This window comes from Nicotiana attenuata, chromosome 3, assembly GCF_001879085.1.
Source record: "Nicotiana attenuata strain UT chromosome 3, NIATTr2, whole genome shotgun sequence".
Classification (NCBI taxonomy): Eukaryota; Viridiplantae; Streptophyta; class Magnoliopsida; order Solanales; family Solanaceae; genus Nicotiana; species Nicotiana attenuata.
Window position 1 is genome coordinate 6,170,066 of NC_031991.1, and position 18,906 is coordinate 6,188,971.

Sequence of the window (18,906 nt, forward strand, 5' to 3'; positions counted from 1 at the left end):
TTGTGATAAAATACTCTTATGTCATACTACTACTTAACACATACTCAAAAAAGAGAGGAGAATATAAAATAAATATAGGGTTAGAGAGAGTAGGGTTAGGTGGACTCTAAAAATGGCGGCACTGGTCCATTAAACTGGCGGCTCGCCTGCTTTTCCGATCCATAATAATAAGGCCCAATATCTAATCAGTACCGCCCACATTTTTAACACACTCCACTCTCTCAGCAAAAATTAGCAATCTCCGAAGCTTTCTTCAATGGCGGCTTCATCAACTCTTTCCAGTTCCATCACCACCTTCAAACTGTCTACGTGCCAACCACGCGCTCTTTATTACCGCCTCCGTCAAACTCCCTTCAATTTTCTCCAATAACCCTTTCAATCCTTTAATTTCTCATTTTGGCCCAACTCCCAAAAACCCCACCGTCGTACCCCTCCGTTGTTCCGCCGGCTCTGCCATACTGGAAACCACCACCACGACCGCCACCATATTCCACGGCCTCTGCTACATCGTTTGGGACAATATCGACACTGAACAAATCATCCCCGCGGAATACCTAACCCTAGTCCCGTCAAACCCAGACGAGTACAACAAACTCGGGTCTTACACGCTGTGCGGACTCCCTTCATCATACCGAACCCGTTTCGTCGACCCGGATGAATTCACATCAAAGTACTCCCTCATCATTGGCGGCGACAACTTCGGGTGCGGGTCACCGCGTGAGCACTCCCCGGTTGCTTTAGGAGCCGCGGGCGTGGCGACGGTGGTGGCAGAGTCGTATGCGAGGATTTTCTTCAGGAATTCGGTTGCAACAGGCGAAGTTTATCCGCTTGAATCGGAAGTGAGGATTTGTGAGGAGTGTAAGACGGGTGATGTGGTGACGGTTGAGCTAGGAGAGAGTAGGTTGATTAATCATATGACCGGAAAAGAGTATAAATTGAAGCCAATTGGTGATGCTGGTCCTGTCATTGAAGCTGGTGGCATTTTTGCTTATGCAAGAAAGGCTGGAATGATTCCTTCCAGATGATTGCATAATAAATATGGTGTTTGTTGTATTATTTGGACAAAAAAATAGCACCTTTAAAAAGGTGTCTTCTATTCTGTTATGCCTATTTTAGTACAATTCAATGGATAAACAACATCTGAATTCCAAAATAGTTGGGTTGATTATATGATCCTCAGGGATTCGTCATACTAATTCATTATAATTAGATTGTTTTTGTGTTTGCTGTCAACTTATCATTGTTCTCCTTTATCCGAGCTAGAGACCGCATTGCTTTGTGACAATGGCGATGTAATGTTTTATCAGAAGAAGAAAAAAGAAAAGATGTAGGCTGTGTTATGGTGGTTGCTTTATGATTTGGGAAGAAGAATCAGTTATCCTAAAAGGGTATGTTAGAATGTTTTCTTATGCCTATATCAGAATCATACTTGAAAGATGTTTGTCACTATGGCAACTTGTACTTTGAAGAGACCCAAGAGCCTTACTTTGCTATACTTTGCTAGATCTTTCATGTTACTAAATTTCAAGGGTTCAACTCATATTTGGCCTTATGCATGTCTCACACAATTCCTTCCCCGTCTTCCTCAAATTGTCTTAACAAAGGAACCTGGTCTTTTTATAAAGACCTTCAAAATTACAATTTAGTCCTACAGAAACTTAGAGAATGGTTCCTCAATAATCTTACAAGGAAAATAAAACTAACTTTTACTATCTATAATGATTATATTTAGGTGACAATCAGGCAAACACACTATAAAGTAATTGTATCTTCTAAGGAAATTAGTGACTGCCTGATGATTAATAAGGTTTGAACTACATCGAAGGTCGTCCTTGACCAGTAATCAATGTTTAGATGAAACTAGAGTTGATATGAGGAACTGCCAAGTAAAATAACTGCTGACATATTATATCAAATAAAAGTCAAGTTCTGTTGACATTGGATTCTTAAGAGTAGAGCAGCATTACTTGAGATGGTTTGAAAGGGGTTGGGAAATTGACTGGGATATGATTAGCGGATCTTACTAGGGATGAGCAAAAACAATCATCGAGATAGTTCGCTATGTTTCAAAAAAATGTTTTTTGGTTGATAAAGTTGGGGTAAGATCCACTGAAGTGGTAGCCTTAACCGCGGATGTGTGTGGCAACAGGTAAAGCCCGAAGGCTGTTCCCGACTTCCTGTCCCTATTGGGGGAGATGCCAACCATCTCTTCTTTCTACGAACACACATTTGACGTTCCAAATATAATGCTTGAATCTTCTGCATTCAATACTAGAAATACCATCATTTTGGTCTAGGAGCCGTTGACAACATGAAGATTTTGATTCAGGAGTTTCTGTGTCATGTAATTTTATCCCCGTAGATATTAACTTACATAGTTTGCCTCGCAATGATCGACGGACCTACATGATGCACATCGTTTGTTGGTTGATCCTGTAAGTTGATTTTTCTGCTTATCCCAGGTTCTAAGTTTGAAATTTTGTGTCTCTTGTCTTGCACCGATTCACACTGTTGCCCCACACAACCCTGAGACTCTAAATTGCTCGTTCCTGGCATCATCTCTTATGTTGTTTTCTTTGTCACCTTATATCATGTGGACTTTCCTCCTTTTCCTTCACAATGAAAGCAAGTTTCGTGGACCTATAAGTATATCCTCCTCTTTTTAGACTTAATCCTGATCTTTTGGAACTTCAGTTATACTGCACGTTTCTGGTGCTTTCTTCCATTAGAATGTCTGAGATCCAAATTGCATTCAATAACCAATGTATGTAGTGTCTACATTTATGCTAATAGCATAATTACTTTGGCACTCTACTAATGATTGAAACATTATCCAATGAGAAATGTAATTTATTATCTACGATCCTCTGGCTTTGAGTAGTTCTTTTATGCAAATAATCCAACTTGAGACCTTTGTTCATCTCTGTAATTTGGTTTCCGTGGCATGTTGTTCTGACCATGTTTATGCAATTACAGAATGATAATCTGACAATGGCTGTTCTAACGGGGCCAGGTATTGTCTTCGTCCAAAGCATGCTTTTTCACAGGCTTTCTCAATGCATTGCTAGGTAAATGTCCTAGCAGCACCAACAAGTGGAACTAGTTGAATTATTGGACAGCCTTCCTGTCAGTTAAACTCTAGCTTTGGAGAAAATTGATCAGTTGTTTTGATTCTCTGTTGCAGGGCGGTAACATCTCCAAACATGAGGGACAATCCAAAATTCTTCCTTCAGATAACAATATTTTTCTTTATAGCATATGTTGTCATTGTATCATCTTTAATCTTAACTTATGTTTGAGTCTTCTTATTTCCTTTTTGTTTCTGTTAATATTCTATATCGTTCTTTGTCACCTTTATTTTCTTTTGGATTGACCAGCATTTAAATCTTAGTTGCAAATATAGAGTAAATATAAGCAGGGATTTTAGCGTGGCAATGATGGAGTCATGTATGACGTTGGAATTGTAAATCAATTGACCTTGCTAACTTGTACAGTATCTGCATCAAAATTTCACATCATAGCAGTCGCTTTTCTTGTCTTAGAACTGCATGGTTTGTCCCTGTATTAAATTCAGTATGTTATGGATCATTGAAGAAGGTTCAATACTTGATATCTTTGCTAATTGCTACAAGTGAAAAGCCGGAAAAAGAGAAATCTATTATTTTTTGTAAGAATTAACAAACTTCTCAAGTAATTAAGTATTTATAATCCTCGCCTACATGAAAGACAAAAATGGAGTTTATAATCACTAAAATTCAACCATAGCTTAAGCAGTTAAATGAGATGTTGAGGTGGACCTAGGCATATTACATGTTTGTTCCTGCGCTCTTTTATGTCGGATGCACTGTTACTTTTCTTAGACGGTATACATAAATTATATACTGATTATGTTGCTAGCTAGGGATGTTCATGATTCGGTTTGGGTCCTTTTTGTTTTTAAGGAGAAAGAAAAAATACTGCATATACAACTTCAACACTATTGCCCGTCGATGGACCAAAAGCATTTAGTGTCTCCCAATGTCTATACTGGTGTTTGGTTATGCTACTACCATTGCTAGGGTGGTTATTTGGTTTTGGAAAAAAGTATTCCACGATGCTATTCAAACAAGACTTTGAAATATTTGGCTACATATATTGGTTTATTGAAACATGAGTTCTTGTGATAAAATACTCTTATGTCCTACTACTACTTAACACATACTCAAAAAAGAGAGGAGAATATTAAATAAATATAGGGTTAGAGAGAGTAGGGTTAGGTGGACTCTAAAAATGGCGGCACTGGTCCATTAAACTGGCGGCTCGCCTGCTTTTCCGATCCATAAAAATAAGGCCCAATATCTAATAAGTGCTGCCCACATTTGTAACACACTCCACTCTCTCAGCAAAAATTAGCAATCTCCGAAGCTTTCTTCTATGGCGGCTTCATCAACTCTTTCCAGTTCCATCACCACCTTCAAACTGTCTCCGTGCCAACCACGCGCTTCCTCTATTACCGCCTCCATTAAACTCCCTTCAATTTTCTCCAATAACCCTTTCCATCATTTAATTTCTCATTTTGGCCCAACTCCCAAAACCCCAGCGTCGCACCCCTCTGTTGTTCCGCCGCCTTCGCCACACGAAAACCGCCACCACGACCGTCACCACATTCCACTGCCTCTGCTAAGTCGTCGGGGACAATATCGACACTGACCAAATCATCCCCGCAGAATACCTAACCCTAGTCTCGCCAAACCTAGACGGGTACAAAAAACTCATGTCCTACGCGTTGTGCGGACTCCCTTCATCATACCAAAACCGTTTTGTCGACTCGGATGAATTCACATCCAAGTACTCCCTCATCATAGGCGGCAACAACTTCGGGTGCGGGTCATCGCGTGAGCACGCCCCGGTTGCTTTAGGAGCCGCGGGCGTGGCGACGGTGGTGGCAGAGTCGTAAGCGAGGATTTTCTTCAGGAATTCAGTTGCGACATGCGAAGTTTATCCGCTTGAATCTGAAGTGAGGATTTGTGAGGAGTGTAAGACGGGTGATGTGGTGACTGTTGAGCTAGGAGAGAGTAGGTTGATTAATCGTACGACTGTCACACCTCTTTTTTACACACTTACCCTGAGGGATAAATGTATAAGGGAGTTTTTCCATTTAAAGTGACATTATTCGAAATGGGATTATTTATTTATTTAGAGTCTCCACTTGGGATAGGATTGAATTTTGGTGTCCCAAGTCATCGGTTTAACTTGAATCCCAAATCGAGGAAAATTTTCGACTTCCCAATTGGAGTCTGCGAACCAGAAATTCTGAATAAGGAATTCTGTTGACCCGAGGGAAGGTGTTAGGCACCCTCGGATCCCGTGGTTCTAGCATGGTCGCTTAAAATATTATATTTGGCTAAAATCTAATTTTATACATGTTCAAACCTATAGTGCAATTTTAGAATTATTTAACCGCCTTTAGTTAAAAAAAATTTAGAAAATGAACGTCGTTTAAAAACGTATTTTTGGATCACGTCACATGAAATGCACCCGGATCCTCGACACATTCTTATTCAACGTTTTGGGATTTGGATTTGGGTTTCATGAAATGCACACCCGTATTTAGGAAGGTAAAATTATTTAAAGCGCGCCTAAAACGACTAACGTGTTATTATCTTTGCGGGAGGCCGTGAAATTCGCTAAACGGCACGCCCCGAATTCTAAGTATTATTAATTAAACATTTAATGAGGGCCCCGCGATTTGTGCATTTTGTTTGGCGAGGCTCATCTCCATTTATTATTTAATGGCTAACCTAAAGAAAGCTAAGATTTTCTATTTGTTTGTCTCTAAAAGGGCCTAATTAATTTATATTTATAAATTCGGGTCTCGGGTTCAAGTCCGAATTCAAACAAAAGGGGAAAACCCTCCTAATTTGAACCCGCTACTTAACTCGAGAACCTAAATTTTATTTGCAAATCAATCCCCATATTCCTAATATAGTTTAAAGGATTTTTGGACTTAACAATTTTGGGCCTTGAACGTTAGCCCAGGATTTGTAAATGTCGCCGTCTGGCAACTGGGCTTCAGTGTGAGCCCAATTTGCACGAGACTCCATCAATGGGCAAATGGGCAAATATCAGTTCATAAATTCTGGGTTGATTCTTGTATAACTGGGCTGTTCTTCTAGGTCCAGAATCGAATTCAAACAAGTTTTGGATTTTAACACAGCAGGTAACACTTCAAACTTACAATTACTTACTTTAAACTATACAATTACTACACTTCAGTCAAAACTTCAGTCAAAAGGATTTCATACTAATCGAATGCCAACTGATACAACAGGACTTTATACAATTACTTATGAGTTCATATGACATTTAAATATAGGATTTCAAACTGATGTTTAACAAAGCTGGTTCTAAACTTTAAAGACTATGACTATGCGTTACCATTTAATCCAGCACATGAAGCTTCTACGATCAGTTTCAGCCAGATTGAATTTATTATCACTAAATACTACGCTTCATCAATAATGTCCAAACAGTCTAGGATAGTCTAACAACAGTCTAAAATAGTCCAGGAACAATCCAGATTATACAGCCCAGGGTTCATGTGCACATGAATTAAAATCAAATCATATTAAACTCTAATATCTATTTAGCTATTACTACATAACAATCCAAGCAAACACAATTCAGGAATCAAATCTCTTTCATTTCATCTCCACTTCCAAGTTACATCAAGCCAAATTCGAGTGTGTACCTGAGTATCAAATCAACAAGGAGAAATAGTAGTCAGCAGCAGTTGGCAACAAACAGCAAGTTCAGACAGCAATTCACAGCAGCAGGAATCAATTTGGATTTAATTGGAACCCAGGAAAACGATATTGCACCAAATCAGAACCAATTTCAGCTAATACAACACCCAAACAGCTTGAACAACACCCAAAATGACTTGAAATTGAAGCTGGAAACAATAGGGAATCAGATGAAAACTAGCTTGCAATCAAACTCAAAATTTTGAGGCAACAGTATTTGTTTTTAGAATTTTCTACTGGATTTTTGTATGTTTTTGGATTTTTGACAGGAATTAAGATCTAGAAGAAAATTTGAACTATAGAAATGCAGATTTTTAACTTCCTTAGGTTTTGAAATTCAAATTTAAACTTCAGAACTTCAGAATGGGATTCGGAGGGAAGATTAAAAGCAGGAATGTTTTTAGGGAATTTTTTAGAGTCTAAACTTTTTTTTTGTGGGGATTTTTCAGATTGTCAAAACTTTTTTTTGGGGGGGGGGGGGGGATTTTTCAGATTGTTCAAAACTTAGCTTGCAAGGCAGGGTATACTGCCTTTTATAGGCAAATATTAGGGAAACTTTCAAATTTTGTCCTTTACACCTTAGTCCCTTATTAATTTTCAGTTTTTTAGCTTAAAGTCCTTAAGGGACTGACTTGTTACCCAAGTTATACCACTAAATTTCTGAAACTACAATTGAGGCCCTATTTTAGAAGCTTCTAGAATATTCTAGTTTGTTAATGCAAGATTCCTTTTATTTAAAAGCCTATACTACCCTTGAATTAGTTCTGAATTACTAACTAATGTTAACTAATCCCCAGCCCTTTGAACTCGATCAAAAAGTGACCACAGTTAACTAAAAGCCCTGGAGTGTTCAGCTATAACCAAACAAATCTAATTATAATAGAAAACCTAAAAATTGAACTAATCAATCAAAATTGGAATTTAACTCTAATTAACACTAATGTCCTAAGGCTAAAAAAATTAAAACAATAAACTGACAACTAACAGCAAACAAGTAAAAATTAAAACTAAAGTAAAATTAACAACATCAAAAATCATACATCATATAATCGAATTCAAAAATTTAAACTACACTATGGTAATCAGAACCTTAGGTTAAAAACTAAAAATGATAAAAAAAAACAAACAGTGGAACAGGAATAAGAATCATGAATCAAACAGAAAACAGAAGAAAAAATAAATACCTCGCAAATTGACTCAAACTTGAATCTGCCAGGTTTTCTTGGCATTATTTGGACTATAATCGTCCTTAATTATGTGTTTTCATGAGAAAACACATAATTAGGGGCTATTATAGCCCAGAACCCATTAATTACCCAATTTGCAAAACTAGGGTTCCTGGTCCAATTTCGATCTAAAATTCGAGGAGCTTAGGGAAGATTCGAATGGCAATGGGTTGTGGATTCGAGATGAGAAGGTCATGGTGGTCAAGGGGTGTGAATTTGGGGTCGTTTGGATGAGTCAGGGGTAAACCGCCTTTCTTTGATTCAATATTTGAGACGTTTGGCCGGGATTTGAGGGAAAAGGGGTTTGGATTTGGAAAGGGGAAGAGGATAGGAAGCTATGGTGTATTTTTGGTGAGGTTTGGAGGGCGGCGCCGCCGTGGGCGGCGGAGGCGGCGTCCACAAATTTGGTTATTCGAACAGTTCAGCAGAAATTTGGGGAAAACAAAGGTTGAATTCGTGACGGGAAGGACGAGAAGGTACTATGGTGTAAATTTGGAGTTGATCGGAGCTTCGCCGCCGGCGGAGATGATTTTCGGTGGCGGTTTGCGGCGGAAGGTGGTGAGGAATTAGGGTTTAAGTGTTGGGGTCTCTGAGAGACGGACAGGGGGGGGGTAGGCATCCGACACTAATATATTTAAATTTCCTTAGTTCCTGACCGTAGGATCAAAGATCCTCGACGGCCAGGATTAATTCCTATTAAACGACGTCGTTTTGTTACAAGGGGGCTGGACCGGGTTTTCTGAGGCGGGTTGGGCTAATTTGGCATGGATTTGGGGTTTGGGCTCGAGTTTGTGGCCCAAGACTGGTGGCCTGATTGCCCTTTCCTTCATTCCATTTTCTTTTTTTTTGTTGGCTTTCCTCTCTTTTCTTTCTTTATTTTGGATTTCATTAAGTACAAAATATAGCCAAAACCTGGTTTAATTCTAAAATTAGACTAATTAATTCTCAACATTTAAACAAATCCTAATTTAAAAAGGAAACTTAAGGAAAAATCAAAAATTGAAAGTAAAACAATATAAAGGACTATTTTAATTATTTTCTCCTATTTTCAATGACGTTAATTAACTAATAAAACTAAAAATATAAAATTGAGTCCTAAATGCAAAGGTACTATATTTTTTGTAATTTTTATGAATTATATCAACTAAAAATGTACACAAAATGCAAACAAACACGAAATCACGCAATTAATTCCTAAAATTCAAATAATAAAAGAAAAATCCTAATTCTAATGAATTTTATAGGAGTAATTCGAGCGCGGCAAAAATCACGTGCTCACAGCTGCCCCTCTTTGCTCGAAGACACGAAGGGTTTTCGGGCAAAGATAAATGAGCAATATGAGGGATTTTTGCCTGCTCGGCACTCCAGGAGAAGCATTTTGAAAACCGTCTGACTGAACCCTGCTTCAAAGGTTGCCTACATATCCTTGGCTATAAAGGAATTAGGTCAGTGTAGTTCTGGAAGATTTGGTAGCTGGGACTACCAGGAGCTGTGAATTTCACTGCTGTTGTTGCTGCTGCTTGTTGACCTCCTTATTACACCAAAAGGAAAATCAAAGCTAAACTAGCTATGCCTATCAACTATGAGTTATAAGATTCCTATCTATAATTCTCTTGAAGCTTGATCTTGAGTCTGAGCTGATTTGGCTGTGGACTTCGATCTGAATCTTGATGCTCGCAAGTTGTAGGTGTTTACTTCTTCATGCAGCATTGGGTCAAAAACAGGATCAGCGGAGCTTGTGACTTCAATCAGATTTTGAGAATTCCGCACCCTTGCTTGCTTCACTTTTGAGTTCATTTCTTTTTGTTCTTTTCTTTATTCTGGATTGAGACTCATTCCATTGGTCATCTTGCACCTTGTGTCTTGAGATCGAACTGCGTAAGATACCAAAACAAACGAACGAAATTTTTTTGCCCCAGTTTTCACTAGGAAAATTTCGTGATTTAGTTGTGACACATATCTAAGCAATCAAATCAGGATTGTGTAGGGAGACCCTCGGTTTTTGGCCGGGATTTGGGAAGAAAAAGCTCCTCGGTTTTTTGGCCGGGAGATCCTCGGTTTTTTGGCCGGGATTTGGAAAGAAAAAGCTCCTCGGTTTTTTGGCCGGGAGATCCTCGGTTTTTTGGCCGAGAGATTTAAGGAATGGGATCCTATGCTACCATGATTTGTTTTTCTTTTGGGATTTTCATTTCATTTTTTTTCTTTATATGTTTTCCTTTTTATTTAGCAAAACGCATGAAAGAATTTGGGGGGGGGGGGGGGGCCTTCCTTTTTGGTTGTTTTCCTGCTGCAAAGCTGTTTCAGCGCTTGCGCATTTCATTTCTTTTGAGTTGCACCTGCTTCTTGCACGGTTGCTCTGAATAAGACCTGTTTCCAACAAAGAACAATTTATTAGTTTGAAACGGTGGTTGGTTTTGTGGCCTTGATCATCCCAATCGCTTGATCCCGGCCCCCTTTCTGTTGAGAACTTTGCTGCTTGTTGGCTTTAAGGGCGAATCTCTTTTCAAACCGACCGGGTTCAACTCTCAGGATTTCATTATGACTCGCCCGTGTGGGCTCTGGCCTTTTCACTTTATTCTGCCCTTGTCTTTGATTTTCTTTCTCTTCCAATGTCTTTGCTTCAAAAGCATCAACCACTATGGTCAGTCGGGATTGGCCTGACGCACTCGCTGAGGCTGGGCATTTTCTTCGACTCGGACCAGGCGAAACCTTGTGAAGCCGGTCCTGCCACCTTTTCTTTGTAATAGTTACGGAATCAGAGCTAAACCGAAAGGGATTCAAAGAAAAAGTATGCAAAAGGCAAGCATATGAGTTTAAAGAGAAGCGTCCCTTTCGGGGGAAAAGAAGGACTCATCTGGGGTGCTTGCTGGCTTCAAATGAACATGACATGCTTCTTGGACTGGACGCCCGACCCACACAAACTTTCCAACTTCCATTGTTTCGCATTTCAAAATCAAGGAACCTTGCCAGGACTCTTTCAGTGATGAGATGTCTTCTTTTCGGCCGACAGCGCCTTTTGTGGGGTTTCGCCAATCGACCTCTCTCATTTCTCTTCTCACCGTCGCCCGATAGTGCTCTTTGCGAGTTTTCACTAAGCGGACTCTCTCATTTTTAGTTTCTCTACTTACCATCGTCTTATGGTGCCCGAAGGTTTTCACCGATAAGACTATCTCATTTTATTTCTCTCAATTTGAATTGTATCAGATTCCAACAATGACGTTTTCCACTTCCATGCCTTTGTCAATTGATCGGAAGGAATTGGACAAGGTTTTGGGGTAAAAAGGATTTTGGGCGGAACTACAACTTTGGAACCATTTTGGCGGATTCATGGCCGAACCATTATATCATCTGCCCCAGTTTCATCTTTTGGGGAAATTGGGATTTTTGTTTTGGTGTGACTGAACCTCAGCGAGAGGCTGCCTACGTATCCTTTCGGAATCAAGTCAAACGTAGTTCAGGCAAAACATTTGATTTTGTTGTTTTTGTTTTTTTTTTCTTTTCCTTTTTCTTTTCATCATATGTTTTCTTTTCTTTTCTTTTTTTTTCTTTTCATCATATTTTCTTTTTCTTCTTTTTCTTTTCATTTTTTTTTCCGATAATACTTCCGGGTTCCAAAGAGGGTAGCCAAAGAAAGGTAACCGGCTCAAATGGGTTTACGAAGGGTTAATAGTGTTTGGATAGCGAGAAGAAAAGCCTTCGTCATCTCAATTGCACAAAAGTCATCATCGCAGGAGGCCTAGACATAGTACCTTTTGACTGCATCTGCATTGACTACTGTTTCACGGTCATTTCCTTCGATATCTCCCAGATACAGTGCTCCTCTTGGCAATATCTTTCGAATTATGTATGGACCTTTCCAATTAGGGGGCAAACTTTCCTTTTGCTTCCTAGTGATGAGGGAGAATGCGTCTGAGCACAAGCTGTCCCACTTCAAAATTCCTGGGACGCACTTTCTTGTTATAAGCGCGTGCCATTCTTTATTGGTATAACTGCCCGTGACAAACTGCGGCCATCCGTTTTTCATCAATTAATGACAACTGCTCTAGCCGGGTCTTAACCCACTCACTGTCCTCAATCTCCGCTTCAACAATTATCCGGAGTGAAGGAATTTCTACTTCTGCAGGTATGACAGCTTCAGTTCCGTAAACCAATAAGTACGGGGTCGCTCCGATTGATGTACAGACTGTGGTACGATACCCGAATAATGCAAAGGGCAGCTTTTCATGCCATTGCCGGGAGCTTTGTATCATCTTTCTCAAAATCTTCTTGATGTTCTTATTTGCTGCTTCAACGGCACCATTGGCTTTTGGCCGATAGGGAGTAGAGTTTCTATGCGTTATCTTGAATTGTTCGCATACCTCTCCCATTAGACGACTGTTCAAGTTCACAGCATTGTCGGTAATGATAGTTGTAGGAATGCCAAAGCGGCAAATGAGATTGGAGTGCACAAAGTCTACCACAACTTTCTTGGAGACCGACTTGAGAGTGATGGCCTCAACCCATTTTGTAAAATAGTCAATTGCCACCAATATGAATCTATGCCCATTCGAAGCTTTCGGCTCGATCGGCCCAATGACATCCATACCCCAAGCAACTAATGGCCAAGGTGCTGACATCGGATGAAGCTCTGTTGGAGGTGCATGAATCAAATCACCGTGCACCTGACATTGATGGCATCTTCGAACAAAGTTGAAGCAGTCCTTTTCCATAGTTATCCAGTAGTACCCTGCTCGCAAAATTTTCTTTGCCAACACATAACCATTCATATGAGGTCCGCATACTCCCGCGTGTACTTCATGCATAATTCTTCCGGCTTCCTCGGCATCAACACATCTTAGCAAGTTGAGGTCCGGGGTCCTTTTATACAAAACATCACCGCTTAAGAAGAAACCACTCACATGTCGTCTAATGGTTCTCTTCTGATCTCCAGTGGCTTGCTCGGGGTATTCTTGTGTTTTCAGAAATCTCTTGATATCATGATACCAAGGCTGAATGCTGGGTTCCGCCTCGACCGCATTACAATACCCGTGCTTTTCTTTGATTTGAATCTCCAGAGGGTCAATATGGGCATTGACTGGGTAGGGCAGCATTGAAGCTAGAGTGGCGAGTGCATCGGCTAGTTCATTGTGACATTGAGGCATATACCTGAACTCTATCGACTTGAAGCGCTTGGTGAGATCTTCCACATGCTGTCGATAGGGAATGAGCTTAACATCTCGAGTCTCCCACTCTCCCTGGGCTTGCCGGATAATCAAATCAGAGTCCCCCATGATCAATAAATCTTCAACATCTTGGTCAGTTGCCATATTCATGCCTATGATGCAGGCTTCGTACTCAGCCGTATTGTTTGTGCAGAAGAATCGGAGCCTAGCTGTAGCTGGGTAGTGCTGACCATTGGGTGATATCAAGATTGCCCCAATGCCTACACCTCTTGCATTTACTGCTCCGTCAAAGAACATTTTCCAAGCACGAGTGTCCTCAGAAATGGCTTCTACTGAATTTACCTCCTCATCTGGGAAATATGTGCTCAATGGTTGATATTCCTCGTCAACCGGGTTTTCAGCCAAATGATCTGCCAACGCCTGGGCCTTCATTGCCGTGCGAGTAACGTAGACTATGTCAAATTCAGTGAGCAAGATTTGCCATTTTGCCAGTCTCCCAGTGGGCATCGGTTTCTGGAATATGTACTTCAAAGGATCCAACCTGGTTATGAGATAGGTGGTGTGGGCTTGAAGATAGTGTCTCAATTTTTGAGCGACCCACGTCAGAGCACAGCATGTTCTCTCCAACAAAGTGTATTTGGCCTCGTAGCTGGTGAACTTCTTGCTCAGATAGTAAATTGCCTGCTCTTTCCTGCCGGTTATATCATGCTGCCCAAGAACACAGCCAAAAGAATTTTCCAACACTGTCAGATACAAGAAGAGAGGTCGCCCATGCTCCGGTGGGACCAATACTGGAGGATTTGACAAATATTCCTTGATTTTGTCGAAGGCCTCTTGACATTCGGATGTCCATTTGATTGCCGCATCTTTCTTCAACAGTTTGAATATGGGCTCACAGGTGGTAGTTAGTTGAGCGATGAACCGACTGATATAGTTTAACCTGCCCAATAAGCTCATCACATCCTTCTTAGTTCTTGGAGGAGGTAAATCTCGAATGGCCTTTATCTTTGTTGGATCTAACTCAATACCTCTCCTGCTGACTATGAAACCCAGGAGCTTGCCTGATGGGACTCCGAAGGCACATTTAGCTAGATTCAACTTCAGATCATACTTGCACAGCCGTTCGAAGAACTTTCTCAAATCTCGAACGTGGTCACTCTGAGTTCGGGACTTAATGATTACATCATCCACATACACCTCTATTTCTTGATGCATCATATCGTGGAAAATGGTGGTCATGGCTCTCATGTAGGTTGCCCCGGCATTCTTCAGCCCAAATGGCATGACCCGATAACAGTAGGTACCCCAGGGTGTAGTGAAAGCTGTCTTCTCGGCATCTTCTTCATCCATCAACACCTGGTGATATCCTGCGAAATAATCCACGAAGGACTGTATTTCATGTTTGGCGCAGTTATCAACAAGGATGTGAATGTTAGGCAACGGGATATTGTCTTTGGGACTTGCCCTATTCAAATCTCGGTAGTCCACACACACCCGGTTTTTCCCATCCTTCTTTGGCACTGGAACCACATTGGCTAGCCATGTAGTATATCGGACCACTCGGATTACCCCCGCCTTCAGCTGTTTTGTGATTTCTTCTTTCATCTTATCACTGATATCAGTTTTAAAATTTCTTTGCTTTTGCTGTACTGGAGGACAATCAGGGTAAATTGGCAATTTGTGCACCACTAGATCCACACTCAGTCCTGGCATGTCGTCATACGACCAAGCAAACACATCTTTAAATTCGAACAGGAGTTGGATTATTGCATCTCGGGTTTGCTCATCTGTGTGAATGCTTATTTTGGTTTCCCTTATTTCTTCGGCAGCTCCCAAATTAACCGGTTCAGTGTCATTCAGATTTGGCTTAGGTTTTTTCTCAAATTGTTCCAATTCTCGATTTGTTTCCCTAAAAGCCTCTTCTTCATCATATTCTGGTTCTTGATTCATTATTTCACAATTAGACAGCGTGTTTGAGTCTGGGCATGAAGTCCGCAAGCATGTCATGTTATTTAAAGCCGCATTATTATAACTGAAAAGAGAAGATGAAAAGGGAAAAATAACAAAATTAGAAAGAATAAAGAGAAAAATGGACGATGAAATATTGATTTCATTTCTTGGAATTGGAAAGACAACAGGGTTTACATTCAGGAATTTAAAGACAAGAAACTAGAAGAAACATCCGAGTTACACCCTGAAATAACTCGGGATGCAAAAAAGGTGACAGGGCTAGTCTACCGGGACTCCCGCCTGATCAGGAATGGCGTAGCCTTCCAGTTTTGGAGTTTAGCATCTGGTCCCATGTAGAGCACCTCAGCGGTGCTAGTCCCTTACCCTGGCTGAACCATGTTGGTTTCATAAAGCATTTGCCTCATAGCTCCACATATATCTTCGATTTCCTCAGCTGTGAACACCTCATCGTCCTCTTCTTTGCCATACTTGGGCTTGACAAAAGTATCATAGAGAGGTGGCAATGGTTGTGGTAGAACCCATCCTTCTTTCTTTCTTTCCTCATCCCATTTCTCATCATCTGGGGTAGGGTGGAAGCCTATCCTGAAAAACTTTTCTGCTGTGGGTAGAGTTACCGGCTCGGATATTCCTTGTAAAGCTTTTACCAACCCTTTTCCTGGTTTGAAACCGTGTCTAATCATTTTTCTGGCCACCATGATTGAAGCATTAGACAGGAAAGGCTGAGGACAAGGATTTCCCTCCTCGTGCTGATCTGCCACCACAATTTCAAAGGCTTGATAAACAATATGCTCACTTCCTTCCCTCGCCTCCAAGCATGGGATAGATGGGTCATGATAAATGGACTGCTCGTCTTCTCCGTGGACCACGATTTCCTGATCATCATATTCGAATTTCATCATTTGGTGGAGGGTGGAGGGCACGGCTCCCGCAGCATGTATCCAAGGCCTTCCCAGAAGAAAATTGTAAGATGTATCCATGTCCAATACCTGGAAAGTCACCTCGAAATCCACCGGGCCTATGGTTAATATCAAATCAATTTCACCGATGGTATCCCTCTTAATGCCATCAAAAGCTCTCACACAAACGTTATTAGGACGAATCCTTCCCATCCCGATTTCCATTCTTTGCAATGTGGAGAGTGGGCAGATGTCAACTCCCGAGCCTCCATCCACCATGACTCGCTTGACATAATAACCTTCACACTTGACAGTCAGATGCAAGGCTTTGTTGTGAGCTGCGCCTTCCGGAGGCAAGTCATTTTTACTAAAAGAGAGTTGATTGACGGCGAAGAACCTTTCTGCCATCCTTTCGAGCTGTTCGACTGAAGTTTCAATTGGCACATACGCCTCATTCAAAGTTTTCATTAAGATCTTCTGATGTTCGGGGGATTTCGTCACCAATGATAGCAGGGACACCTGTTCAGGATATTTCCTCAATTGATCCACTGTTTCATAATCGGGCATCTTCATTTTCTGGAAAAAGGCTTCTGCTTCCTCAGCACTCACTGGCTTCTTGGATGAAAAGCGCTTTCGAGCGGCATTGTTTACCTCCTGTACATTTGAATATTTTTCAACAGGGACTGTTCCTGGAAGTTTTCCCAAAATTTCCTTACCTTTGTATGTAACCACTGTTTGCTGGTAGTTCCATGGTACCGCAGAGGGGTCTGTCATTGGCTTTTGTGGTACGCGTCCAATAACCACTGGCTCATTCAGCCGAGGCGGCTTAATTGTCCCCGTACCACATAAGCTCCTTTTGGCACATACATTTGCGTTCCCTTTTTCACTTCAAACTTCCTTGGAGCACTGACAACTAGTGGTTTTTCTTGGCGTCCTCGCGGAACATAGAGAATTCCATTCTTAGGAGGTTCCATCTCTGCTTTTGTTTCAGGTTTCTTCTCAGGCTCAGTTTTGACACTTTTATTCTTCTTCTCCCCTTTCTCTTGCTTCGGGGGTACCTTGGGCTTCTTTTCTGCGTCGGCAATAGCAATTATGGCTTTCAAGGCTGGATCAAGCTCCCTGTCTTCACAAATCATACCGATTACCGGCCCGTTGTTGTGAGCGGGCAACGGATTATTGGTCACATTCGGGGCTTCTTCATCCATCAACACTATTTTCCCTTGTTCGATCAAATCTTCCACAACTTTCTTAAATGTCCAGCAGTTGTCAGTACTATGCCCTTCAACTCCTGAATGATAGGCACAACGGACACCTCGTTGATAAGCTGGAGATTCCGGGTTCTGCCTGTTTTGGGGGATAGGCTGCAGCAGATTCATCTGAACGAGCTTCGGGAACAGACTGGAGTAGGGTTCACCAATCGGCGTAAAATTTGGACGTCTGGGTGGTTCCCGAGGGCGGAAGTTATTTTGCGGTGGTCGGGGATTATATTGGTTCTGGTAAGGAGGTTGGTTTCTTTAGAGTGGAGGTGGATTTCGGTTAACTCTTGGTTGCGGTCGGCCGAAAGGTTGGGCATTCATGACCGCATAAGGTGGGGGAGCGTAAGCCATATCAGTGTGAGTATAGTATGTTGAGGGGTTTTTTTAGAGAACACCGGTCTAGGAGCCCGGTATCTTCTTCCTCCCGATGCTGCCATCGCTATTTCTTCTTTCATTTTGCCTTTGGCCATTCCTCCAGACCTGCCTTGGATGGCTTGGGAGGTTGCTCTTATGGCTGACTGGCTCAAGATTCTACCCGTTTTTAGCCTATTCTCTACCATCTCTCCGATTTTTATTGCCTCTGCGAAAGGCTTGCCCATGGCCGACATCATATTCTGAAAGTAGTCTGCTTCCTGGGCTTGAAGGAAAACAGTGACCATCTCTACCTCATCCATCGGAGGCTTCACTCTTGACGCCTGTTCACGCCACTTAATTGCATATTCGCGGAAACTTTCTGAGGGCTTTTTCTTTAGATTCGCCAAGGAGTTCCTGTCTGGCGCGATGTCTATGTTGTACTGAAATTGTCGAACAAAGTCTCGGGCCAGATCGTCCCAAATATGCCAACGCGAGACATCTTGGTCCATATACCACTCTGAAGCGATGCCAATTAAGCTTTCCCCGAAATATGCCATCAACAATTCTTCTTTGCCACCGGCTCCCCGTAACTGATTGCAATACTTCTTCAGGTGAGCAATGGGGTCACCGTGTCCGTCATACTTCTCAAATTTTGGTGTTTTGAACCCTGACGGCAAATGTACATGCGGGAACATACATAGGTCTGTATAGGAGACACTCTTTTGCCCGCTCAAGCCTTGCATATTTTTTAAGCTCTGCTCGAGGCTTCTCATTCTCTTTTCCATATCATCCTGCTCTGGGGCTTTGGGGGTTTTGTCCTGCCCCGGTGTAAGCTCGTATGGTGGTTGCTGAGAGTAGGTATATTGAGTATAATGAGGAGGGTCAGCCTGAAAGACAGGATTTTGGAATGTGAAAACCGAGGGATCGAAAGCGTGCTTGGGTAGTGATGGTTGTGTGGTGGCGGAGCATGGTGGAGCAGTGAAGATATTGGGAGCAGCTCCAGATGGGAACACCTGGGGGCGCACCTCAGAAGATATTCCTAGGAAGTGAGCAGTTATGGTAGGTTGCCCCAAAGGAGTGTTTGGGTGGCTGAAGGGGACAATAGTACCACCTCCAGATCTAGGGAATAACTCCGGGAATCCGGGAATGGCGCTTGGAGGTTCCTTCGTTGTTCCAAGCATCCCGACATTTCCATCAATCGCAGGCGCAAGNTCCGATTTTCTCAGCTGTAAAAGCTCAGAGGCCGGGTACCCCCG

At 41.7% G+C, this 18,906-nt stretch overlaps 1 protein-coding gene and 2 pseudogenes across 1 annotated transcript in view; 2 read left to right on the forward strand and 1 right to left on the reverse strand.

The window, feature by feature from the left end:
* On the forward strand, positions 257-1,025 carry LOC109224149 (annotated as a pseudogene).
* Positions 4,414-6,991, forward strand: LOC109224150 (annotated as a pseudogene).
* LOC109224151 (receptor protein kinase-like protein ZAR1) overlaps positions 7,568-18,906 on the reverse strand; it is a 16,627-nt gene continuing 5,288 nt past the window's right edge. The window contains exons 3-4 of the mRNA XM_019388736.1: positions 18,568-18,876; positions 7,568-7,639 (exon numbers count right to left, since the gene is read on the reverse strand). Coding sequence (XP_019244281.1) covers positions 7,568-7,639; positions 18,568-18,876 — 381 coding nt within the window. The remainder of the gene's footprint in view (positions 7,640-18,567; positions 18,877-18,906) is intronic.